Raw genomic sequence first — 25836 nt, forward strand, 5'->3', positions numbered from 1 at the left:
AACACTTATTGAAGAGACTGTCTTTTCTCCATTGTATATCCTTGCCTCCTTTGTCATAGGTTAGTTGACCATAGGTATATGGGTTCATCTGTGGGCTTTCTATCCTGTTCCATTGATGTAAATTTCTGTTTTTGTGCCAGTACCATATTGTCTTGATTACTGTAGCTTTGTAGTGTAGTGTGAAGTCAGGAAGTCTGATTGCTCCAGCTCCATTTTTTTACCTCAAGATTGCTTTTGCTATTTGGGGTCTTTTGTGTCTTTATACAAATTTTAAGATTTTTTTGTTCTAGTTCTGTAAAAAATGCCATTGGTAATTTGATAGGGATTACATGAAATCTGTAGATTGCTTTGGGTAGTATAGTCATTTTCACAGTATTGATTCTTCCAATCCAAGAACATGGTATATCTCTCTGTCATCTTTGATTTCTTTCATCATTGTCTTATAGTTTCCTGAGTACAGGTCTTTGACCTCCTTAGGTAGGTTTATTCCTAGGTATTTTATTCTTTTTGTTGCTGTGGTGAATGGGATTGTTTCCTCAGTTTCTCTTTCTGATCTTTCATTGTTAGTGTATAGGAATGCAAGAGATTTCTGTGCATTAATTTTGTATCCTGCAACTTTACCAAATTCATCAATGAGTTCTAATTGTTTACTGGTGGCATCTTTAGGATTTTATATGTATAGTATCATGTCATCTGTAAACGGTGACAGTTTTACTTCTTCTTTCCCAATTTGTATTCCTTTTATTTCTTTTTCTTCTCTGAATGCCGTGGCCAGGACTTCCTAAACTATGTTGAATAAGTGTGGCGAGAGTGGACATCCTTGTCTTGGTCCTGATCTAGAGGAAATGCTTTCACTTTTTCACTGTTGAGAATGATGTTTGCTGTGGGTTTGTCATATATGGCCTTTATTATGTTGACGTAGTTTTCCTCTATGCCCACTTTTTGGAGAGTTTTTATCATAAATGGGTGTTGAGTTTTGTCAGAAGCCTTTTCTGCATCTATTGAGATGATCATAGGGTTTTTATTCTTCAGTTTGTTAGTATGGTGTATCACATTGATTGATTTGCATATATTGAAGAATCCTTGCATCCCTGGGATAAATCCCACTTAATGATGGTGTATGATCCTTTTAATGTGTTGTTGGATTCTATTTGCTAGCATTTTTTTAGGAGTTTTTGCATTTGCATCAGTGATATCGGTCTGTAATTTTCTTTTTTTATAGTATCTTTAGTTTTGGTATCAGGACGATGGTGGTCTCGTAGAATGAGTTTGGGAGTGTTCCTTTTTCTGCAAGTTTTTGGAAGACTTTGAGAAGGATGGGTGTTAGCTCTTCTCTAAATGTTTGATAGAATTCACCTGTGAAGCCCTCTGGTCCTGGACTTTTGTTTGCTGGGAGATTTTTAATCACAGTTTCAGTTTCATTACTTGTGACTGGTCTGTTTATATTTTCTGTTTCTTCCTGGTTCAGTTTTGGAAGGTTATACCTTTCTAAGAATTCGTCCATTTCTTCTAGGTTGTCCATTTTATTGGCATAGAGTTGCTTTAGTAGTGTCTTAGGATGCTTTATATTTCTGCAGTGTCCGTTGTAACTTCTCCTTTTTCATTTCTAATTTTATTGATTAGAGTTCTCTCCCTCTTTTTCTTGATGAATCTGGCTAAAGGTTTATATATTTTGTTTATCTTCTCAAAGAACCAGCTTTTAGTTTTATTGATCTTTGCTATTGTTTTCTTGTTTCTGTTTCATTTATTTCCACTCTGATCTTTATGATTTGTTCTACTAACTTTGGATTTTGTTTGTTCTTCTTTCTCTAGTTCCTTTAGATGTTTATTTGAGATTTTTCTTGTTTCTTGAGTTAGGCTTGTATAGCTATAAACTTCCCTCTTAGAACTGCTTTTGCTGCATCCCATAGGTTTAGGATCATCATGTTTTCATTGTGTTTGTGTCTAGGTATTTTTTGATTTCCTCTTTGATTTCTTCAGTGATCTCTTTGTTATTTAGTAATGTATTGCTTAGCCTCCATGTGTTTGTGTTTTTTACGTTTTTTTCCCTGTAATCTATTTCTAATCTCAGCATTGTGGTTGGAAAAGATGCTTGATATGATTTCTATTTTCTTAAATTTACTGAGGCTTGATTTGTGACCTGAGATGTGATCTATCCTGGAGAATGTTCCGTGTGTACTTGAGAAGAAAGTGTAATCTTTTTTTCGGATGGAATGTCCTATAAATATCAATTAAATTGAACTGGTCTATTTTGTTGTTTAAAGCTTTTATTTCCTTATTAATATTCTATCTGAGTGATCTGTCCATTGGTGTAAGTGAGATGTTAAAATCCCCCACTATTATTGTGTTACTGTCAATTTCCTCTTTTATAGCTGTTAGCATTTGCGTTATGTATTGAGGTACTCCTATGGTGGGTGCATATATATTTATAATTGTTATATCTTCTTCTTGGATTGGTCCCTTGATCATTTTGTAGTGTCCTTTCTTGTCTCTTGTAACATTCTTTATTTTAAAGTCTAGTTTATCTGATTGGAGTATTGCTACTCCAGTTTTCTTTTGATTTTCATTTGCATGGAATATCTTTTTCCATCCCCTCACTTTCAGTCTGTATGTGTCCCTAGTTCTGAAATGGGTTTCTTGTAGAGAGCATATATATGGGTCTTGTTTTTGTATCCATTCAGTGAATCTGTGTCTTTTGGTTGGAGCATTTAATCCATTCACGTTTAAGGTAATTATCGAAATGTGTGTTCCTATTACCATTTGCTTAATTGTTTTTTGTTTGTTTCTGTAGGTCCTCTTCTATTTTGTTTCCCCCTTAGAGAAATTCCTTTAGCATTTCTTGTAGAGCTAGTTTGGTGTTGCTGAATTTTCTTAGCTTTTGCTTGTCTGTAAAGCTTTTGATTTCTCTGTCGAATATGAATGAGATTGTTCCCGGGGAATATTGCTTGTAGGTTCTTCCCTTTCATCACTTTAAATTTATCGTGCCACTCCCCTCTGTCTTGTAGAGTTTCTGTTGAGAAATCAGCTGTTAACCTTATGGGAGTTCCCTTGTATGTGGATTGTCATTTTTCTCTTCTTGCTTTTAATAAGTTTTCTTTGTATTTAATTTTTGTCAGTTTGACTACTATGTGTCTCGGCAAGTTTCTCCTTGGGTTTCTCCTGCCTAGGACTCTCTGCGCTTCCTGGACTTGGGTGGCTATTTTCTTTCCCGTGTTAGGGAAGTTTTGTACTATAATCTCTTCAGATATTTTCTCAGGTCCTTTCTCTCTCTCGTTTCCTTCTGGGACCCCTATAATGCGAATGTGGGTTTGTTTAATGTTGTCCCAGAGGTCTTTTAAGCTGTCTTCATTTCTTTTAATTCTTTTTTCTTTATTCTGTTCTGTGGCAGTGAGTTCCACCATTCTGTCTTCCCAGTCACTTATTTGTTTTTCTGCCTCAGTTATTCTGCTGTTGATTCCTTCTAGTGTAGTTTTCATTTTAGTCATTGTATTGTTCGTCTCTGTTTGTTTGTTTTTTCATTCTTCTAGGTGTTTGTTCTTTAATTCTTCTAGGTCTTTGTTAAACATTTTTTGCATCTTCTCGGTATTTGCCTCCATTCTTTTTCCTGCGTCCTGGATCATCTTCACTATCGTTATTCTGAATTCTTTTTCTGGAAGGTTGCCTATCTCCACTTCTTTAGTTGTTCTTCTGGGGTTTTATCTTGTTCCTTCATTTGGTACATAATCCTCTGCCTTTTTATCTTGTCCATCTTTCTGTGAATGTGGTTTTTGTTCCACAGGATGCAGGATTGTGGTCCTTCTGTGGTCTGCCCTCTGGTGAGTGAGTCCATCTACGAAGCTTGTGCATTTCCTAATGGGAGGGACTGGTGGTGGGTAGATCTGGGTGTTGCTCTGGTAGGCAAAGCTCAGTAAAACTTTAATCCTCTTTTCTGCTAATGGGTGAGTTCCTTCCCTGTTGGTTGTTTGGCCTGAAGTGACCCAACACTGGAGTGTAAAGGCTCTTTGGTGGGGCTAATGGTGGAATCTGGGAGGGCTTACACCAAGGAGTACTTCCCGGAACTTCTGCTGCCAGTGTCCTTGTTCCCGCAGTGAGCCACAGCTGCCCTCCGCCTCTGCAGGAGACCCTCCAACACTAGCAGGTAGGTCTAGTTCAGTCTAGACCCATGCTCCTTCCCCATGGGTCATGGTGCACACAGTACTTTGTGTGTGCCCTCCAAGAGTGGAGTCTCTATTTCCCCCAGTCCTGTTGAAGTCCTGAAATCAAATCCCACTAGCCTTCAAAGTCTGATTCTCTGGGAATTCCTCCTGTTGCCATACCCCCGGGTTGGGAAGCCTGACATGGGGCTCAGGACCTTCACTCCAGTCGGTGGACTTCTGTGGTATAATTGTTCTCCAGTTTTGAGTCACCCACCTAGCGGTTATGGGGTTTGATTTTATTGTGATTGTGCCCCTCCTACCATCTCATTGCACCTTCTTCTTTGTCTTTGGATGTGGGGTATCTTTTTTGGTGAGTTCCAGTGTTCTCCTGTCAATGATTGTTAAGCTGTTAGTTGTGATTCCAGTGCTCTCGCAAGAGGGAGTGAGCGCACGTCCTTCTACTCTGCCATCTTGAACCAATCTCTAACTTCTTTCATATAGAAGAAATCAAGTAGGCAATTTAGCGTGGTCTTCTGGGACCAAGTCTTCTAGTTTTGTTCCTCCATTGTCTTTAAAATGTACCTCTTAGTGTAGGTAACAGGAACGAGGATGCCCTCTTTTTTGTAACTTCCAGAAAGTCCTAAATAGTACTTTCATTTCCACCTTATTGGAGGCTTGATTAAGGTTTCACTCTCCAGCAAGGGAGGCACATTACATCTCCAAATAAAATTGGGTTCTGTTGGTAGGAAAGGAAAGGCGTAACAGTCGTCTTTATGACAGGGAGTCAAAGAAGAGGAGTACTGTGGTCAGATACGCCTTTTATGATACTCTAAAGGTATTTAGGGTGGGGGTTGGAGAATGAAAGGGAGCAGGAAAGACTGGGATTTTGGAGACTAATTTGGTTTTTCCAGTTGTCTAAGTGAGAGATAAGCAGACCTGATCTAGGGCTGCTGCTTTAAGAATGGGGAGGAAGGAGTATATATTAGTTGGGACTCTTGGTTGTAGGTAGCAGAGACCAAACTTAAATTGGTTTAACCACCCCCCCCAAAAAAAGGGAGGGATTTATTATTAGAACACAAACGTCTCATAGGACATATAGGAATGCACCTGGGTTTTAGGAATAGCTCAAACTAGAGTCATGAATGCTTTTATGAATCTTCTTACCATCTTCCTTTTTTCCCCTCTAAGTTCTATTTTTGCTTTTCTTGATATAGATAAATTTTTCCTGAATTCTGTGCCTCATGACAGAAATGGTCTCTGCCAATGCCTTTTGAGTTCTCCTTTGTTATAGAGTAAACCATTTAGCCTTGGTTTCAAATTCCTGGAGAGTGACTATGATTGAAATTAATTGGTTCAGATCCCTACCTCTGAAACAGTCAGTTGTGGCCAGGGATGGAAGGTGAACTCCCATGATAATCATTTGGTGTTCACTGTAGTTGAGAAATCTTTTGGAAATGACAGTCATAGGTTTAGATGGGAGGAGTAAGATGATCCTGAGATTTCTGACTCGGGTAAGTGGGTGGTTGGTGATGCCAGGTAGCTTAATTCAGATATATAGAAGAAGGATCAAGTATTGTGGAAGTAGATGCTGGGTTCACTTTTTGTTCTTACTGCGTTCAGCATGGCATTTAAATATTGTAGGCAGTTGTTTAAATCACGGAAACTTTGGGTGGATAAATTAGAAAGATATCAGTATAGTTGTGGTAGTTTAAGTCATGAGAGTGGATTTAATGTCCCAAGGGGAATGTCTAGAGATTAAAAAGTATAATTGGCAAAGACTGGAAACACAGACAAAGTTGATATTTAAGGGTTGAGAAAAGGAGGAAGAGTGGAACCACACAGTTTTTATGCGGAAGTATGTAAATTTGAGAATTCTACTTATATGTTAAATATTCTTAGAGCTCTGAAGATGAGTGGGTTGAGGCTGTTCCCTCCCACACTTCTGGCAAGGAAAAGGCCTGGAAGGTGAAAGATGAAAAGTCAGAAAAAGAAGACAACGAAGTTATTCAGGTAAGCCGCCTGATTTTAAACAAGGAAAGCGTCAACTTACAAGAGTAGATGAATGTTAAAATGAAAGATGATTGTAATTTAGTCAGAAGAAAAACTAGACTTTGTAAAGACTTTAATGAGTAATTTTAGCAATAATGCTGTTTGCTGATCCTTTTCACTCCCCTTCTTCTCCTGTGGGAAAGTTAGCATTTGTCCCTATTCTAGTCCCTCAGAGGGTTTCCTACCTCTGGTTGTTGATAAGGAAGTGGCACTTTTCCCCTTATGTACTTGAAGTCTTGTATTGTTACATCGATCTGACTTTTCTACAGCGAGTAGAGGTTAGCATTTGTCCCTATTCTAGTCCCTCAGAGGGTTTCCTACCTCTGGTTGTTGATAAGGAAGTGGCACTTTTCCCCTTATGTACTTGAAGTCTTGTATTGTTACATCTATCTGACTTTTCTACAGCGAGTAGAGTTCAGTCACAGTTTTTCTTTCCCTTCACTTCATGCCATAATTTTCTTAGCAACGCTTATAGTTGAATAGTTCACAAATTTGGGGTTATAGTTCATACGCCTGAGGAAGAATGCTATATTTACACTGTTAGCAACAATGAAGAAAGAAAGGTGAAAAGAACTGTGTTTGAGTGCCTGTTGTATATCCGGCATTGGGCTAGATGCCTTAAGTCAGTTTTCTTGTTAACTCCTTAAAACATTCCTGAAAGGTAGGTATTTTAACCCGTTTTTACAGGGGAGAGAAGAAGGCTTAGAGAGACTAAGAAACTTGCTTTAAGTTATACAGCCATGTGGGATTTAATCCAGGTTTCAGTGCCTCCAGAATCTCTAATTTATTAAGTGTTTAGTGTTGTTCTAATCAATTTAGATTGAAGTGACTTCTTTTTCTTAACAGAGGGATGAATGGATGACTGTTGATTTTATGTCTGTTAAAACTGTGTCATCATTATCACTCAAAGCTGAAAAGGAAACTATAAGGAAAATAGAGCAAGAGAAAACCCAAGCACTTGAACAGGTAAGAGAACATTTAAAATGTTAAAACCTTTCTGATTTGCCTTTAACTGATACACATTTATGTAAATGCAGTTTTCCTTGTAAGATATTATTTTTTGTGGTATTTAATAAATCAGTGGGAACAACTATGAAATGTGATATGTTCTTTTAAATTTTTTTTGTAGGAAATGAGTTTAAATGTATATTATATTTATAAATCTAGGGCATATATGGTTGAGTACAGAATTTGGTTTACAGCTGAAAATCTTCAAGGTGAGAATTTAAAGCATTCTTGAGTTGGTAGTGCCTTGAAATGATTGGCAGAAATAACTACCAGTCCTTTCTAAAGGATGACACTGTCAATTTAGGTCTCCCAGGTCTCCCAGAAGCAAGTTCTGTGGCATTTAAGGTCATAATCTAAAATCATACTATACATGAAAATGTAACGATAGTCCATGAATGAGAGTCATCCGAAACAATAAACAATAAACAACCGAAACAATAAACAATAAACAACCGAAACAGACTCATAAAACCTTTATCTTTTGGAATATTTAATAGCTTTATATAGTAATAGTAGGTATAGAAAATATGAATAAGGGTTAAAAGTTTAATAAGAAGGTGGATTTGAGAAAGAGCCAATATTAGAAATGAAAAATATTAGAGTTGAAATTAGAAACTTGTAAAATGGTGAAGCAACAAACTGAATACAGCTGAAGACAGAATTAGTGAACAAGAAGATAGTCTTTAAGAATTTAGTCTATCAAATTCAAGAATTTGAATGCAACATAGAGGCACAAATAAATGAAAAATATGAAAGAGTGATTATGAAGTCCTGTGATCAATGTTTTGTGTTTTTGTTTCTTCCCCAGTTTGATTTTAATTCTGAAAATGTTGGTGTGGTAAACTGTATTGACTTTATAATTAAGTAGCTGCCCATTTGGAACTTTGGGGCCAGAGGTTTTTGGAATATCTTTACTAAGTTCTGTTTTGTCTCTGAGTTAGACCTGAAGAAGTTAGGGGGAAAGTACCAAAGGGGTGTAACCAGTGGGTAGTAGAGCAAGAAGGAGGAGCTGCATGAAGTCAGGAAGTTGATTTTACCCATTGTGATTACATGCTTTCTTCTGAAATCATGGTCTGCTGTTTGTGGGCATGAATGGTCTGGTATGTTCAGGTAGTCCTGGCTTATGATCTTTGGTTTTGCACATATTCGTCTGTTCTCTATATCAAACAACGGAATGTAGTAAACTCTTGAGCATCTTTAATACATTGAAATAGTGATTAGTTTTTCTTAGAAATACTGTTACAGAAAACTACCTTTCCTTTCCTAAGAAGCTGTAGTACTTTGTCATGCTTATCTTACCAACTTTCCAGCATTGAATTACAGCTTTTCTAATTAATATAATCTTTTCTTACAAATTCTTATATAAACTTCTCTGATTCAAGTAAGTCAGTGTCTGTTGACTTGCTCATTTGCTTATGTAATTTTTGTCTTTTTTTTTGCATCTAAATCATCTTTTCCATTCCTGCTGCTACTCCTAGTTTAAATGCCATTTGTTAGTTGTATGTCTTCACCTCTTTGTCTCATTTATATCATCTTTACTGGAGCTGAGTTAATATATGAAGTGAACTGAAGACAGCCCCTGGAACTAAGAACCGGTTAACGTTAAAATATTATTATGGTTCAGGCCCTAATTTATTCTTGTCTGGGCAGTTACAATAACGTTTTTGTTTTTCAGCATCCTACAACTGATGTCAGACTAACTTTTTCAAACTACAGCTTTTGTCATGGTATTATTCTGTTTAGAAATATTCAGTGATTGAAGTTAAGGGGAATGTGTCTTTGCTGTTTGTAGTATTTCCTTTTCTGTGGATGAAGCTCTGCTAGTGGTGTTTCATGCCACCCTCCTTTCTCATTCTGTCTTTGAGGATATGAAGTACATTTTCTATTAGAAAATTTGCAAAGAATAAACTGGGCGTACTTGGCTTAGCCCTGCCTTTCCTGCTTATGGAACAGACTGCTTGAAGAGATTGTGTGGGGAATGATATGAAGTGGGGGGTTGGTTCAGTGCATTCTACACCTGGGAAAATCTGCCTCATTGTGGGGTTCAGTTAACAGATGCATTTGTTGTTCACTGAAAGAAAAATTCCAATTTAGCCTTCATTAGCAATAAAGGTAATTTTTGTCTTTTATTTCTTATGCTTTTTTTAATGTTTCTTAACTTGCTCAGAGCCTAGGTTGGAAAGAAAGGTGCTATATTTATTATTCTCTTTTAAAGACCACAAAATGCTACCTGCAAATAGAGTCCAAACACATTAGATTGGACTCTTTCCTTTGGGTGATCTGCATCTCAACCAAAATAGTTTAATTAATTTCTGTTGTATTTCTCTGCAAATTCCTGTCTCTGAATTTTTGTTCATCTGGATTTTTCTAAGTACATGCCCTCTATCCCTGTATGACTGCATCCTGTTTATCCTTCAAGGCCTAACTTGATATATATGATGAAGTTTTTATTATTTTGCTTGATTGAAATATATCTCTGCTTCCTTTATGTTCCCATAGCACTTTATTTGTTCCTGTAGTATATAGTACTTGTATTTTTCTATAAAGCACTGTAGTTTAATAGTCTTATCCTGTTTCCCTTATGAGATTATAAACTTTTTGGGAAACTGTAGGTGCTTCTTTTTTTTTTTTTAATGTATTTGAAATTGTACAGTATTATCCTTTTACCCATGAATTTATTTTGCTGCTCTGTAAATGCCTGGATTTAGTCCTGATGTATGATAACCTGTAGTAATTTTTGACTTTTGCTTAGGTAAGAATTCAGATTATTGTGTACAGAAGTAAATCATCTAGACTAATGAGTGAGACAAGCCAGTTTTCAAACATCCATATATTTTCTTTCTTCAAATGATGGTTACAGTTTTTATAATACGTCTTTAAAAGTTTTATTGTATTTTTAATTTAATCTAATTTTTTAATTGAAGTATGGTTGATATACAGTATTAGTTTCAGGTGTACACCTTAGTGATTCAATATTTTTATAGATTATATTCCATTTAAAGTTATTATAAAACAATGGCTATAATTCCCTGTGCTGTACAATATATCCTTGTAGTTTATTTACTTTATACATAGTAGTTTGTACATCTTAATCCCCTACCTCTGTTGAGCCTCTTGACCTTACCTTTCCTCGCTGGTGACCACTAGTTCTATCTGTGAGTCTGTTTTGTTATATATTCATTTTATTGCACATATAAGTAATAGCTACAGTACTTGGCTTATTTCACTAAGCATAAAATCCTGTAGGTCCATCCATATTGTTGCAAATGGCAGAATTTCATTTATTTTTATGGTTGAGAAACATTCCTCTCGTGTGTGTGTGTGTGTGTGTGTGTGTGTGTATGTATCACAACTTCTTTATTCATTCATCTATTGATGGATACTTAGGTTGCTTCCATATCTTGGCTGTTGTGAATAATTCTGCTATGAACATTGTGTGCATATATCTTTTTGAATTAGTCTTTTCATTTTCTTTGAATATGTACCTCAGGAGTGGAATTTTTGGATCATATGGTAGTTCTTTTTTTAGTTTTTTGAGGAAAGTTCTTATTGTTTTCCATAGTGGCTGTACCAATTTACATTCCTACTAGAAATGTACTAGGATTCTCTTTTCTCCACGTCACCAACATGTTATTTGTGGTCTTTTTGATGATGGCCTTTCTGACAGGTGTGAGGTGGTACCTCATTGTGGTTTTGATTTGCAATTCCTTGATGATTAGTGATGTTGAGAATCTTTTCATGTGCCTGTTGGCCATATGTATGTTTTCTTTGGAAAAATGTCAATTCAGGTCTCTGCCCATTTTTTTAATTGGGTTGTTTTTTTGATAGTGAGTTGTATGAGTTGTTGATATATTTTGAATATTAACCCCTTATCAGAAATATCATTTGCAAATATTTTCTCCCATTCAGTAGGTTGTCTTTCCTTTTGTTGATGGTTTCCTTTGCAGTGTCAAAGCTTTTAAGTTTAATTAGGTTCCATTTGTTTATTCTGGGTTTTTTTCCTTTACCTGAGGTGACAGATCCAGAAAAATACTGCTACAATTTATTGGAAAGAGTGTTTAGCCTATGTTTTCTTCGAGATTTCTGGTTTCTGTTCTTACATTTAGGTCTTCAATCCATTTTGAGTTTATTCTTTGTATATGGTGTTAGAGAATGTTCTAATTTCATTCTTTTACATATAGTTGTCCATTGTCCTAGCACCACTGACTGCAGAGACTGTTTTTCTCCATTGTATATTCTTGTCTCCTTTGTCATAGATCAATTGAACCACCGGTGTGTGCGTTCATTTCTTAGCTGCCTATTCTGTTCTGTTGATCTATGTGTGTGTTTTTGTGCCAGTACCGTACTGTTTGGATTACTGTAGCTTTGTAGTAATGTCTAAAGTGAGCAAGCATGATACCTCCAGCTTTGTTCTTTTTTCTCAAGATTGTCTTGGCTATTTGGGGTCTTTTGTTGTTCCATGTAAATTTTAAGATTATTAATTCTAAATCTTTGAAAAATGTCTTGGGTATTTTGATAGGGATTGCTTTGGGTAGTATGGACATTATAATAGCATTCTAACAATTTGTGAACATGGTATATCTTTCTGTTTCTTTTATCATCTTTAATTTCCTTCATTGTTGTCCTATAGTTTTCAGAGTATAGGTCCTTTACCTCCTTGGTTAAGTTTATTCCCAGGTATTTTATTCTTTTTTGATTCAATTGTAAATGGGATTTTTTTTCTTGAATTCTCTTTCTAATAATTCATCACTAGTATTTAGAAAAGCAACAGATTTCAGTATGCTAATCTGTATTTTGAACTTTTATAAAATTTATTTCTTAGTTTTAATAGTTTTCTGGTGAAGACTTTAGGGTTTTCTATATATAGTATCATGTCATGGGCAAATAGTGTCAGTTTTACTTCTTCCTTTCCAATTTTGATGCCTTTTATTTCTTTCTCTTGTCTGATTGATGTCGTTACATCTTCCAATACTGTGTTGAATGAAAGTGGAGACACTGGGCGACATTGTCTTGTTCCTGATTTGATTTTATTTTTTTATACTTGATTTAATGAAAAAAATTTTTATTGCAGTATAATTGCTTTACAATGTTGTGTTAGTTTCTGCTGCAGAACAAAGTGAATCAGCTATATGTATACATATATTTCCTCCCTCTTGAGCCTCCCTCCAACCCCTGCCCCATCCCACCCATCTAGGTCATTACAGAGCACCGAGCTGATCTCCCTGTGCCATACAGCAGCTTCCCACTAGCTATTTATTTTACACATGGTAGTGTATATAGGTCAGTGCCACTCTCTCAATTCGTCCCACTCTCCCCTTCCCCCACATGTCCAGAAGTCCTTTCTCTACATCTACATTTCTTTTCCTGCCCTGGAAATAGGTTCTTCAGTACCATTTTTCTAGATTCCATATATATGCCTTAATGTACAGTATTTGTTTTTCTCTTTCTGACTTACTTCACTCTGTATGACAGACTCTAGGATCATCCTCATCAATAAAAATGACCCAATTTTCTTCCTTTTTATGGCTGAGTAATATTCCATTGTATATATGCACCACATCTTCTTTATCCATTCATCTGTCGATGGACATATAGGTTGCTTCCATGTCCTGGCTATTGTAAATAGTGCTGCAGTGAACATTGTGCTACATGTATCTTTTGAATTATGGTTTTCTCAGGGTATATGTCTAGTAGTTGGATTGCCGGGCCATATGGTAGTTTTATTTTTAGTTTTTTAAGGAACCTCCATTCTGTTCTCCAAAGTGGCTGTATCAATTTATGTTCTCACCAACAGTGCAAGAGGGTTCCCTTTTCTCCACACCCTCTCCAGCATTTATTGTTTGTAGATTTCTTGATAATGGCCATTCTGACTGGTGTGAGGTGATACCTCATATTAGTTTTGATTTGCATCTTTCTAATAATTAGTGATGTTGAGCATCTTTGCATGTATTTGTTGGCCAACTGTATGTCTTCTTTGGAGAAATGTCTATTTAGGTCTTTGACCCATTTTTGGATTGGGTTGTTTTGATATTTAGCTGTATGAGCTGTGTGTATATTTTGGAGATTAGTCCTTTGTCACTTGCTTCGTTTGCAAATATTTTCTCCATTCTGAGGGTTGTCTTTTTGTCTTGTTTATGGCTTCACTTGCTGTGCAAAAGCTTTTAAGTTTCATTAGGTCCCACTTATTTATTTTTGTTTTTAGTTTCATTAGGAGGTGAGTCAAAAAGGATCTTGTGATTTATGTCAAAGAGTGTTCTTCCTATGTTTTCTTCTAAGAGTTTTATAGTGTCTAGCCATAAATTTAGGTCTTTAATCCATTTTGAGTTTATTTTTGTGTATGGTGTTAGGGAGTGTTCTAATTTCATTCTTTTACATGTTGCTGTCCAGTTTCCCCTGCACCATTTATTGAAGAGACTGTCTTTTCTCCATTGTATATTCTTGTCTCCTTTGTCAAAGATCAGGTGGCCGTAAGTGTGTGGGTTTATCTCTGAGCTTTCTTTTCTGTTCCATTGATCTCTATTTCTGTTTTTGTGTCAGTACCATACTGTCTTGATTACTGTAGCTTTGTAGTATAGTCTGAAGTGAGGGATCCTGATTCCTCCAGCTCCATTTTCTTTCTGAAGATTGTTTTGGCTATTTGGGGTCTTTTGTGTTTCCATACAATTTGAAAATTTTTTCCTCTAATTCTGTTCAAAATGCCATTGGTAATTTGATAGGGATTGCATTGAATCTGTAGATTGCTTTGGGTAGTCTAGTCATTTTCACAGTGTTGATTCTTCCAGTCCAAGAACATGGATCTCTCCATTTGTTTGTGTCATTTCTTATTTCTTTCATCAGTGTCCTATAGTTTTCTGCATACAGGTCTTTTGCCGCCTCAGGTAGGTTTATTCCTAGGTATTTTATTCTTTTTGTTGCAGTGGAGTTTTTCCTTAATTTCTCTTTCTGATTTTTCAGTGTTAGTATAAAGTAATGCAAGAGATTTCTGTATTAATTTTGTGTTCTTTGCCTTTACTAAATTCATTGATTAGCTCTAGTAGTTTTCTGGTGGCATCTTTAGGATTTTCCAAGTATAGTATCATGTCATCTGCAAACAATGACAGTTGCACTTCTTCATTTCCAGTTTGTATTCCAGTTTTTATTCCTTTATTTCTTTTTCTTCTCTGATTGCTGTGGCTAGGAATTCCAAAGGTATGTTGAATAATAGTGGTGAGAGTGGGCATGCTTGTTACTGATGTTAGAGGAAATGCTTTCAGTTTTTCACCATTGAGAATAATGTTTGCTGTGGGTTTGTCATATATGGCCTTCATTATGTTGAGGTAGGTTCTCTCTAAGCCCACTTTCTGGAGAGTTTTTTTATCATAAATGGGTGTTGAATTTTGTCTAAAGCTTTTTCTGCATCTGTTGAGATTATCATATGGTTTTTATCCTTCAGTTTGTTAGCATGGTGTATCACATTGTGTGATTTGCGTATATTGAAGAATCCTTGCATCCTTGGGATAAATCTCACTTGATCATGGTGTATCATCCTTTTAATGTTTTGCTGGATTCTGTTTGCTAGTAGTTCGTTGAGGATTTTTATATCTATGTTCATCGGTGGTATTGACCTGTAATCTTCTTTTTTGTGTGATATCTTTGTCAGGTTTTGGTATCAGGGTGATGGTGGCCTTGTAGAATGAGTTTGGGAGTGTTCCTCCCTCTGCAATTTTTTGGAAGAGTTTCAAAATGATAGGTGTTAGCTCTTTTCTAAATCTTTGTTAGAATTCGCCTGTGAAGCCATTTGGCCCTGATCTTTTGTTTGTTGGGAGTTTTTAAATCACAGTTTCAATTTCAGTACTTGTGATTGGTCTGTTTATATTTTCTGTTTCTTCCTGGTTCAGTTTTGGAAGGGTGTACCTTTCTAAGAATTTGTCTGTTATTTCTAGGTTGTCCATTTTTTGGCATATGGTTGCTTGTAGTAGTCTCTTAACAATATTTTGTATTTCTGTGGTGATAGTTGTAACTTCTTTTTTATTTCTAATTTTACTGATTTGAGTCCTCTCTCTTTTTTTCTTGATAAGTTTGGCTAATGGTTTATCAATTTTGTTTATCTTCTCAGAGAACCAGCTTTTAGTTTCATTGATTTTTGCTATTGTTTTCATTGTTCTATTTCATTTATTTCTGCTTTGATTTTTATGATTTCTTTCCTTCTATTAACCTAGGGCTTTGTTTGTTCTTCTTTTTCTAGTTGATTTATGTGTAAGATTAGTTTGTTTATTTGAGATTTTTCTTGTTTCTTGAGGTAGGATTGTATTGGTATAAACTTCCCTCTTAGAACTGCTTTTGCTGCCTCCCATAGATTTTATGTCCTTGTGCTTTCAATGTCATTTGATTCTAGGTATTTTTTGATTTCCTCTTTGATTTTTTTCAGTGATCTCTTGGTTATTTAGTAGCACATTTGTGTGTTTGTGTTATTTACAGTTTTTTTCCCTGTAATTGATAGCTAATCTCACATTGTTGTCCAAAAAGATGCTTGATATGATTTCTATTTTCTAAAATTTATTGAGGCTTGATTTGTGACCCAAGATGTGATATATCCTGGAGAATGTTCTGTGTGCACTTAAGAATAAAGTTATTCTGCTTTTGGATCGAATGTCCTGCAGATATCAATTAAGTCCATCTGGTCTAATGTGCCATTTAAGGCTTGTGTGTCCTTGTTAATTTTTTTTTCTGGATGATTTGTCCATTGGTGTAAGTGTAAAGTCTCCCACTATTATTGTGTTACTGTTGATTTCCCCTTTTATGGCTGTTAGCATTTGCCTTATGTATTGAGTTGCTTCTATGTTGGGTGCACAAATAGTTAGAATTGTTATGTCTTCCTCTTGGATTGATCACTGAATCACTATGTAGTGTCCTTCTTTGCCTCTTGTAATAGTTTTATTTTAAAGCCTATTTTATTTGATATGAGTATTGGTACTCCAGCTTTCTTTTGATTTCCATTTGCATGGAATATCTTTTTCTATCCCCTGACTTTCAGTCTGCATGTGTCCTTATGTCTGAAATCGGTCTCTTGTAGACAACATGTATAAGGGTCTTGTTTTTGTATCCATTCAGAAAGTCAGTGTCTTTTGGTTGGAGGATTTAATCCGTTTACATTTAAAGTAACATGTATGTTCTTATTACCATATTTTTTATTGTTTTGGCTTTGTTTTTGTAGGTATTTTCCTTCTCTTGTTTTTCCTGCCTATAACAGTTCCTTTAGCATTTGTCATAAAGCTTGTTTGGTGGTGCTGAATTCTCTTAACTTTTGCTTGTCTGTTAGGCTTTTGATTTCTCTGTTGCATCTGAATGAGATCCTTGCTGGATAGAGTAATATTGGTTGTATGTTTTTCCCTTTCATCAATTGAAATATATCTTGCCTCTCCCTTCTGGCCTGCAGAGTTTATGCTGAAAGATCAGCTGTTAACCTTATGGGAATTCCCTTTTATATTTTTTGTTCCTTTTCCCTTGCTGCTTTTAATATTTTTTCGTTGTGTTAAGTTTTGTTAGTTTGATTAATATGTGACTTGGTGTGTTTCTCCTTGGGTTTATCTTGTATGGGACTCTGCGTTTCCTGGACTTGATTGACTGTTTCCTTTCCATGTTAGGTTTTTGTCTATAATCTCTTCAAATACTTTCTCAGACCATTTCACTTTCTCTTCTAATTCTGGGACCCCTATAATTCAAATGCTGGTGTGCTAAATGTTGTCCCAGTGGTCTCTGCAACTGTCCTCAATTCTTTTCATTGTTCTTTCTTTATTCTGCTTTGTGGCAGTTACTTCCACCATTCTTTTTTTTGTTTTTAGCATGTTTAGTGGAGTATAATTGCTTTGCAATGGTGTGTTAGTTTTTGCTATATTTTCACCATTCTGTCTTTCAGCTCACTTATCCATTCTTCTGTCTCAGTTATTCTGCTGTTGATTCCTTCTAGTGTATTTTTAATTTCAGTTATTGTGTTGTTCATCACTGATGGTTTGTTTTTTAGTTTTTCTAGGTCCTTGTTAAACATTTCTTTCATCTTCTCGATCCTTTCTATTTCCAAGATTTTGGATCATCTTTACTATCTTTACTCTGAATTCTTTTCAGATAGATTGCCTATTTCTCTTCTTGTATTTGGTCTTGTGCCTTTTTACCTTGCTCCTTCATCTGCAAGATATTTCTCTGTTTTCTTATTTTGCTTAACTTACTGTGTTTGAGGTCTCCTTTCCACAGGCTGCAGGGTCAGAGTTCCTCTTTCTTCTGGTCTCTGCCCCCAGTGGGTGAGGTTTGGCCAGTGGCTTTTGTAGGCTTGGTAAAAGCAAAATCAAATGAGCAAAAACAAAGAAACAAACACACACACACACACACACACACACACACACACACACAGAAGAAACAAAAACAGAACCAAAGAAAACAGAAAACAAGAGAACAGCCAAAGAATCCCAAGGCAAAATTAAACAATTAAAAACAAAACTAACAAAAACAAAATACCAAAATCAAAGCAGAATGCCAACTGAAGAATAAAGCAAAGAAAACAAAACAGACAAAAATGATTCAAAAAAAAAGAAATGGGGGGGCTTCCCTGGTGGCTCAGTTGTTGGGAGTCTGCCTGCCGATCCAGGGGACACGGGTTCGTGCCCCGGTCTGGGAAAATCCCACATGCCGCGGAGCGGCTAGGCCCGTGAGCCATGGCCGCTGGGCCTGCGCGTATGGAGCCTGTGCTCCGCAATGGGAGAGGGCATAGCAGTGAGAGGCCCGCGTACCGCAAAAAAAAAGAAAACAAAAATAGAAATGGGTACAAAGCCCACAGAACAGAAGAGCAAAGGGAAAATGGAAATACAAAAAAATTTTTTAAATATATTAAAAAATGATGAAAAAGCACAGAACAACAGAAAAGCAAAGTAAAAGTAGAAATATAAGAAGATCAAAAGTATGTTAAAAAAAACCTTGAGACTAAATAAAAGTAAAAAAAAAAAACCCCAAACCAATAGCAACAACAACAAAGAAAAAGAAAAAAACAAAACAACAGACTTAACAACAGAATGAATCAAAACTGAGTAAAATTAATAGTAATAATAATGTTTTCCTGGGGTCTCACCTGTTATTGTCCTTGCCGTGAGCTACAGCCCACCCCTGCCTCCTCAGGAGACCCTCCAATGCCTCTGTGCTGGTCTCTGGACCTTCTGTGGGCCCTGTGGGGACAGCTGAGGCTCTGATCTGGCCCCACTCATGTGTGTGCTTGCCCCCAAAGTCCACAGCTGTCAGTGCTAGACCATTTTCATTTGTGGGAGTACTCATTGTCTTTTCAGATATTCCATAGGCACAGTATCTATTTAGCTGATTACGGGGATTTAATTTGCCAGTTATGCAACTGATGGAAAGATTTTTGTTTCTCTTTTTTAGTTGCCCCACCCCTGGGGCTCAGCTGTGGTTTTATCCCCATCTATGTGTGTGGGCCACCCACAGGAGTCTGCTCCCGAGGCTTCCCTGGAGCAGTTGGGTCTGTCCTGGTGAGGACAGGGCATGGAGGTGGCATGGCTACTTGGATAGTGGGAGCCCTGGCAGCGCCAGGTGCGTGGGGGAGCTGGCGGCCATGGGCGCAAGAGATATGGCCCTAGTGGGAACCTTTTCTAGTGCCCAGTGGCATGCGTGCGAGGGCCAGCCCTGGTCAGTCTGTTTTTAGTGCCTGGCAGCAGGTGTGCAAGGGCTAGCCCTGTCTGGTTTTTTTGTAGTGCCCAGCGACAGGCTCATGAGGGCCAGCCCTGGCAGGGCCTTTTGTATTGTCTGGTGCTAGGCACTGGCATGTGGGGAGAGACTGGCTACAATGGTGGCTCCACCCCTTGCATGTGACTCAGCAGTAGTGCCCTGCTTCCATGGCATTCCGGTTTTCCTCCATAGGCATTCTCTGTTGACATTTCCTCCCTCCTGTTCCCTCACACCATCTCCCCACAGCCAACAGCAGTTCTTGCCCCGGGTTTACTCTCCATTCCCCATGCTCCAGTTCCCAGCCCCCATGTGCACTGTTGGACACACATCCCAGTCTGGGGCACTTAGGGCCATAGTACAGACTGTCTGTGTAGTTTTCACTCTGTCCCATCTGCCACAGGTCGGTCGCTTCACCCTCCATCAACAGCCTCAAATGCTTCCCTTCTCTCCCAACTGATTTCCTCATTGGTGAGGGGGCTTCCCCGGATGAGGGAATTTCTCTCCTGCTTCAGCTCCCACCACTGGCATGCAGGTCCTGTCCCGCTTCCTCTCCTCCTCCTTCTCCCTTCTTTCTTTCTTCCTACCCAGTTATGCAGGGATCTTTATAGTCCTTTCTGGTGTCTAAGGTCTTCTGCTAGTGTATAGCTGGTGTTCTGTGAGAATTGTTGCATCTATAAATGTATTCCTGATGCATCCATGGAGAGAGAGGAACTCCACATCCTCCTACTCCTCCGCTGTCTTGGAACCCCTTTGTTCCTGATTTTAGAGGAAAAGTTTTCAGCTTTTCATCATCAGGTATGAGGTTAGCTGTGGATTTGTCACAAATGGTCTTTATTATGTTGAGATATTTTCCCTCTATACCAACTTTGATGAGAGTTTTTGTCACCAAAGGATGTTGAATTTTGTCAAATGCTTTTTGTGTGTCTGTTGAGATGATCATGTGATTTTTTTTCCTCCTTTTGTTAATGTGGTGTATCATATTGATTAGTTTGCAAATATTGAACCATCCCTGGAATGAATCTCACTTGACCATTATGTATGATCCATTTTATATACTGTTGAATTTGGTTTGCTGATATTTTCTTGAGGATATTTGGATCTTCATTCATCGGAGATACTCACCTGTAATTTTTTTCTTTGGTAGTGTCTTTGTTTTATTTTAGTATCAGGGTAATTAGTGATGGCCTCATAGAATTAATTTGGGAATGTTCCCTCTTCTTCAATTTTTTGGAGGAGTTTGAGAAGGTATAGATATTAGTTCTTTTATATATGTTTGGTAGACTTCTCCCAGGAATGGATTTGTTCCTGAACTTTTGTTTGCTGAGAGTTTTTTAAAGTACAAATTCAATTTTACTACTAGTGATCTTTCTGTTCATATGGTCTATTTTGTCCTGATTCAGTCTTGTAAGTTTTTATGTTTATAGAAGTTTGTTGGTTACTTCTAGGTTGTCCAATTTGTTGGCATATTAATTGTTCATAGTATTCTGTTTTGATATTTTTGTATCTCTGTGATAGCAGTTGTTATTTTTCCTCTTTCATTTCTTATTTTATTTGGGTCCTCTCTCTTTTTTTCTTGATGAATCTGCCTAAAGGCTTATCAGTTTTGTTTATCTTTTCAAAACATCAACTCTTGGTTTCATTGGTCATTTCTATTTTTTTTTCTTTTTTGTTCTTTGTTTTATTTATTTCCTCTCTGATATGAATTGCTTTCTTTCTGCTTTTGTTTGTTCTTCTTTTTCTAATTCCATTAGATGGTAGGTTAGGTAGTTTATGAGATTTTTCTTGTTTCTTGAGGTTGGCCTTTTACTGCTATAAACTTACCTTTAGAACTGCTTTTGCTGTGTAGCACAGATTTTGGAAAGTTGTGTTATTTTCATTTGTCTGGAGGTTTTGTTTGATTTCCTCTTTGATTTCTTCATTGACCCATTGGTTTTTCTTTTAGTAGCATATTGTTGAGTCTCCACATTTTGTGTTTTTTCTAGTTTCATGCCTTGTGGTTGGAAAAACTGCTTGATATAATTTCTATCTTCTTAAATTAGTTGAGACTTGTTGTTTGGCCTCCTATGTGATCTATTCTGGAAAATGTTCCATATGCACTTGAAAAGAATGTTTATTCTACTGTTTTTGGATGGAATGTCCTGTAGATATCTACTAAGCCCATCTGGTCCAAAGTATCATTTAAGATTACTGTTTGGGCTTCCCTGGTGGCGCAGTGGTTGAGAGTCTGCCTGCCGATGCAGGGGACATGGGTTTGTGTCCCGGTCCGGGAAGATCCCACATTTCGCAGAGCGGCTGGGCCCATGAGCCATGGCTGCTGAGCTTGCGTGTCCGGAGCCTGTGCTCCACAACGGGAGAGGCCACAACAGTGAGAGGCCCACGTACCGCAAAAAAAAAAAAAAAAAAAGATTACTGTTTTCTTATTGTTTTCTTGTCTGGATGATTTGTTCATTGATGTAAGTGTGGTGTTAAAATCCTCTTCTATTATTTGTTATTGTCAATTTCTCCCTTTATGTCTGTTAATATTTGCTATATATATATATTTAGGTGCTCCTATATTAGGTACATATATGTTAATGAGTGTTGTCTCCTCTTGTATTGAAATCCTTTTTGTTAATAATGCCCTTCTTTATCTTTTTTTATTGACTTTATTTTAAAATTTGTCTGAAATGAGTACTTCTACCCCTGCTTTCTTGTCATTTCCATTTGCATGAATTATTTTTTTCTATCCTGTCACTTCCAGTTTATGTGTTTGTCTTTATGTTTGAAGTGAGTCTCTTACAAGAAGCATTTAGATGGGTCTTGTTTTTTTTTTATCCAATCAGCTGCTCTGTGTCTTTTGATTGGATCATTTAGTCCATTTACATTTGAAGTGATTATTGATAGGTGTGTCCTTATTCCCATTTTGTTACTTGTTTACTGGTTGGTTTTTCAGTTCTTCTTTGTTCTTTTCTTCTTTTAGTTCCTTCCCTTGGAGTTTGATGATTTTCTTTAGTGGTATGCCTGTGTTCCTTTTTCTTTAGATTTTTTGTATGTAGTACAGGTTTTTGGTTTGCAGTTACCATATGGTTCATATATGTTGACCTATAACTATATTTACATGTTTTAAACTGGGAGTCATTTAAGTTCAAACACATTCTAAACGATTTACATTTTTCTAAACCCCTTCACCACATTTTGTGTTTTTAATGATGTATTTTACATATTCATGTTTTCCCTTAACTGTTCGTTGTAGATATAGTTGATTTCACAGTTATTTGTCTTAATCTTGGTAAGAGCCTATTTAAGTGATTGAGTCATAGGCTTTACTATATATTTGCCTTTACTAGTGGGATTTTCCCTTTCCTATAGATTCTTACTTGTTGTAGCTTTTACTTTTCCACTTAGAGAAAATGCTTTAACATTTTTTTAGGGTTGGGTTAGTACCCTCTGTGCTTCCTGTACTTGGATTTCTGTTTCCTTCTTCAGGTTCTGGCAGTCCATAATTTCATCAAACACGTTTTTGCCCTGCCTCTCTCTTTCTTCTCCTACTAGGACCCCTAGAGTGTGAATGTTGGTATGCTGGATGTTATCTTAGAGATCCCTTAACTGTTCTCATTTTTTTTAAACCTTGTTTCTCTTTTCTGTTCAGATTGAGTTAATTTTTATTTCATCTTCTTCCGTATCACTTTGTCTTCTGTTGGTTCCTTCTAATGTGTTTTGCATTTCAGTTAGCATGTTCTTCAGTTCTGTCTTTTAAAAATGTTTTTTAGTTCCTTTTTAAAATTCTCTGTTCATCTATTCTTTCCTCTAATTTAGTCAGTATTCCTGTTATTAATGCTTTGAACTCTTTGTATATTAAGTTGTTCACTGCTGTTTCATTAGTTGTTTTCTTTAGGGTTTTTCTCTTGTTCTTTCAGTTGAAACAGTTTTCTGTCTTCTCGTTTTGCTTAACTTTCTCTGTGTCTGTGATATTAGGTGAAACATTTACCTACTCTGATCTTGAAGGAGTGTCCTTGTGTGGGAGCATTTCTATGCACTCTCCATGTGCCCAGTGGCTTTGATGGGAGAACTGGATCTGACCTGAGCATGAGTCACATCTTCCCACAGGGTGTGCTGGCAGCTGTCACCTTTGTAGGAGGTGAGACTGGAAGATGGAGGGACTAGAGTCAGAGCCAGGTGTGAGCATGGGGTTCTTCTCTGCTCAGTGACCAACACCACCTTATTGGAGGTGGTGTAGGGCCCCAAGTTCCTGGAGCAGAAGCCCTGTTATTTGGGAGTGAGCTGGCTCCATTCCCTTTAAGTGTGTACTCTTCTCGTTCCTAGCACCAGTACTTTGCCCCAGAGGGGACCAGTATTGGAGCAAGAGGGGCCAGAGTGGGTGCTCGGCAAAGGTCAGGTGTGGGCTGTGGTGTTCTGGACCCCAGTCTGAGTTTCGGACCTCACCCAATGAGCTGCTTCCCTAATCAGCTGCAGCGACTGCCACCTTCCCCCACCCCCGTCAGATGCTTCTGGGTCAGGTTAGCTCTGTCTCTCAAAACAGCATACTCCCCTCAGTCCTGTAGCCCTTGCCCCAGTTTGGAGCTGCATGGCATAGCAAGAGAGGCTGGAATGGGCACTTGGCTTCGGTCAGGGAGTGGGCTGTGGTGGTCCCAGACCAGTCAGAGTTACAGACTGCTCCTGATGTGCTGCCTCGCCAAGCACCTTCAGGGGTTGCCGTCACTCCATTCAGATGCTGTTCCAGATCTGAGCAGGGTTCATTTCTCACAACTGTGTACTCTTCTTGGGTGCAGCATCCCTTGCCCCAGTGTGGAACTGTGCCATGGAGCAAGTGGTGCTGTAGTGGGCACTCGGCTTAGGCTGGAGCATGGGCTGGGGGTGTTGTAGGAAACTGGCCAGAGTCCTGGGGCAGTTTAAGTCTACTTCTGCTGCCTTGTTTTGAGAGTAATCAAATTTGTATGTGCTCTTCATGAGCAGAGTCTAGGTTTCTTACAGTCCCCCTGTTAGTCCCACTGGTTTTCAAATCAGCTAAGGGGACTTGTCTTCTTGGCATTGGACCCTAGGACTAGGGAACCCAATATGTGGCTTGAATTGCTCACCCCCCAGGGAGGATCTCTGAGTCCATGTAATCTCCTTCCTTTTCTGTGTCCCCTCCCAGGGTCACAATTCCTGACTTGATTGCTTCTCTTCTCTTTCTACTTGAATCTGTGTGGATTTTTCTTACAGCCTTTGTTGTATAAGAGTCTTTCTACCAGTCTCCTGTTGGTTTTCAGTGAGAATTGTTCCACATGTAGATGTATTTTTGCTGTGTTCTTGGAAGGAAGTGAGCTCCACATCCTCCTACTCCACCATCTTGATCTCTCCTTCCTACGTCATCGTATTCTTAACACATGATAAATGTTTGGTTTATTTTGAGGAAAATACGGCCCTTGCCTTAGAATCAAATGATAATTCCTATAATGGGAGTGAAAATAAATGAAGATCGTAGGAAGAAGACTAAAATGATGGTCCTTAACTGAAGCTTCAGTGTGAAGCATGTTGATTTCATTTGTCTTCTTTATATTGAGGATATCATTTCTTTTGTGCTTTATGCTAATGTTTTTCATATTGTGAGTCAGAAGTTTATTGCTGTCATCATTTAAAAATATAAAATATCAGCATGTATTTATTACATGTAACAAATATACGTTTTGTTTCCTAAAACCTTTGTTTTGGATACACATACACAGAGAAAATCTCTCTATGGGTCAAGGTTACAGAAAAGCTTGAAAGCCAATGCTCAAGTCTTTGTGTCTTCTTGGCTTCTTTCTCACCTTGTGCTGTAAGCTTCAGATCTATGGCACATATCTATAAAACCAGTCTATAGCACATAGAGATGCATACCAATTTTTCAACCTTTTTTCATAAGCAGGACATCTCCCCACTCCAGTCCTTGGCTTTGTTTCCATTCCCCTGTATATGCTGGAGCACCTTTAGTATTTATTATGTTTTAGAAATTGAACTAAGGGCTAACGTTTTCTGCTTGCACATAGAGCCCAGTAGTCATATGGCTTCAGTTATGCTTACTGCTTTGCATTTCTCTTCTGTTTTTGGTCCACAGAGATGGGTTTATCTTGTTTTGAACTTAGCAGTGTTTTATATTTTGTATATCTTTTCGGTTTGTCCTGAGCAGAGACAAACATGGCAACATGAACTGAACTTTAATAAATCTCTTGATTAGAAGGTCTGAGCATGTTTTAGAGATTGATTCATGTTGATATATTTTATTTCTATTTCATTCCTTTCAATCACTGTATAGTCTTTCATAATCTAACTCTGCCATTCTGTAAATATCCATTCCTCTTGGAATGGATATTTTGTTTTTCACTCTTACAAACTATTACAAGCAGTGCTAAATTTCTCCATAGTGCATATTTAGAAGTGGAATTGCTAAGTTATTAAGTACGCACCTATTTTCTTTCACAAACACTTGCAAAGAGATTATATCAATTTATTGTGCCCCAACAATGTATGTTTCTTAACCATACTTAGTATCTGTATTGTCAAACTTTAAAATTATGTCATGCTGAATAATGTGTGAGAAATGGTATTTCATGTATTAATATGCATTCCTCTGATTACTAGGAGAGATCTTTTTTTTGTCATTTAGATTTCTTATAGTATGAACTGCTTGTTTATGTTTTTTATCTTTTTCTTACTGATGGTAGTTCTTTATATATTCAGTCTTGTGTCTTTTGTGTACTTTCAGATAGTATCTCATAATTCGTCTTACCAGTTGTCAATTGTCCTCCTCAGTTTGTAATTTTAGTCTTTGTTATCCTGTTGAATATCTGATATGTATCTCTCTGAGTGTCCAAATAAGACCACTGGAAGAAATTGTAGATACTGTGAGATTTTACAGTAGGCTAAAAAGGGAGGTGGCAGAATCTTTTTGTGTGTACATTATAAGAAGTCAGATCCTTAC

General features: G+C 37.3%; 1 protein-coding gene across 2 annotated transcripts in view; it reads left to right on the plus strand.

The window, feature by feature from the left end:
• The window catches only part of CWF19L2 (CWF19 like cell cycle control factor 2), a 199854-nt gene that overhangs the window by 16369 nt on the left and 157649 nt on the right, over positions 1-25836 (plus strand). For both annotated transcript variants that reach the window (XR_016393904.1, XM_022560508.2), the window contains exons 4-5: positions 6036-6146; positions 7032-7151. Coding sequence is in view for 1 of the 2 variants with exons in the window: in XM_022560508.2 (XP_022416216.2) it covers positions 6036-6146; positions 7032-7151 (231 nt within the window). In the remaining variant the exon portion in view is untranslated. The remainder of the gene's footprint in view (positions 1-6035; positions 6147-7031; positions 7152-25836) is intronic.

The sequence above is a fragment of the Delphinapterus leucas genome, chromosome 7, assembly GCF_059928025.1.
Source record: "Delphinapterus leucas isolate spDelLeu-1000000601 "Yukka" chromosome 7, BTC_Dleu_Yukka2, whole genome shotgun sequence".
In the NCBI taxonomy this organism is placed as follows: Eukaryota; Metazoa; Chordata; class Mammalia; order Artiodactyla; family Monodontidae; genus Delphinapterus; species Delphinapterus leucas.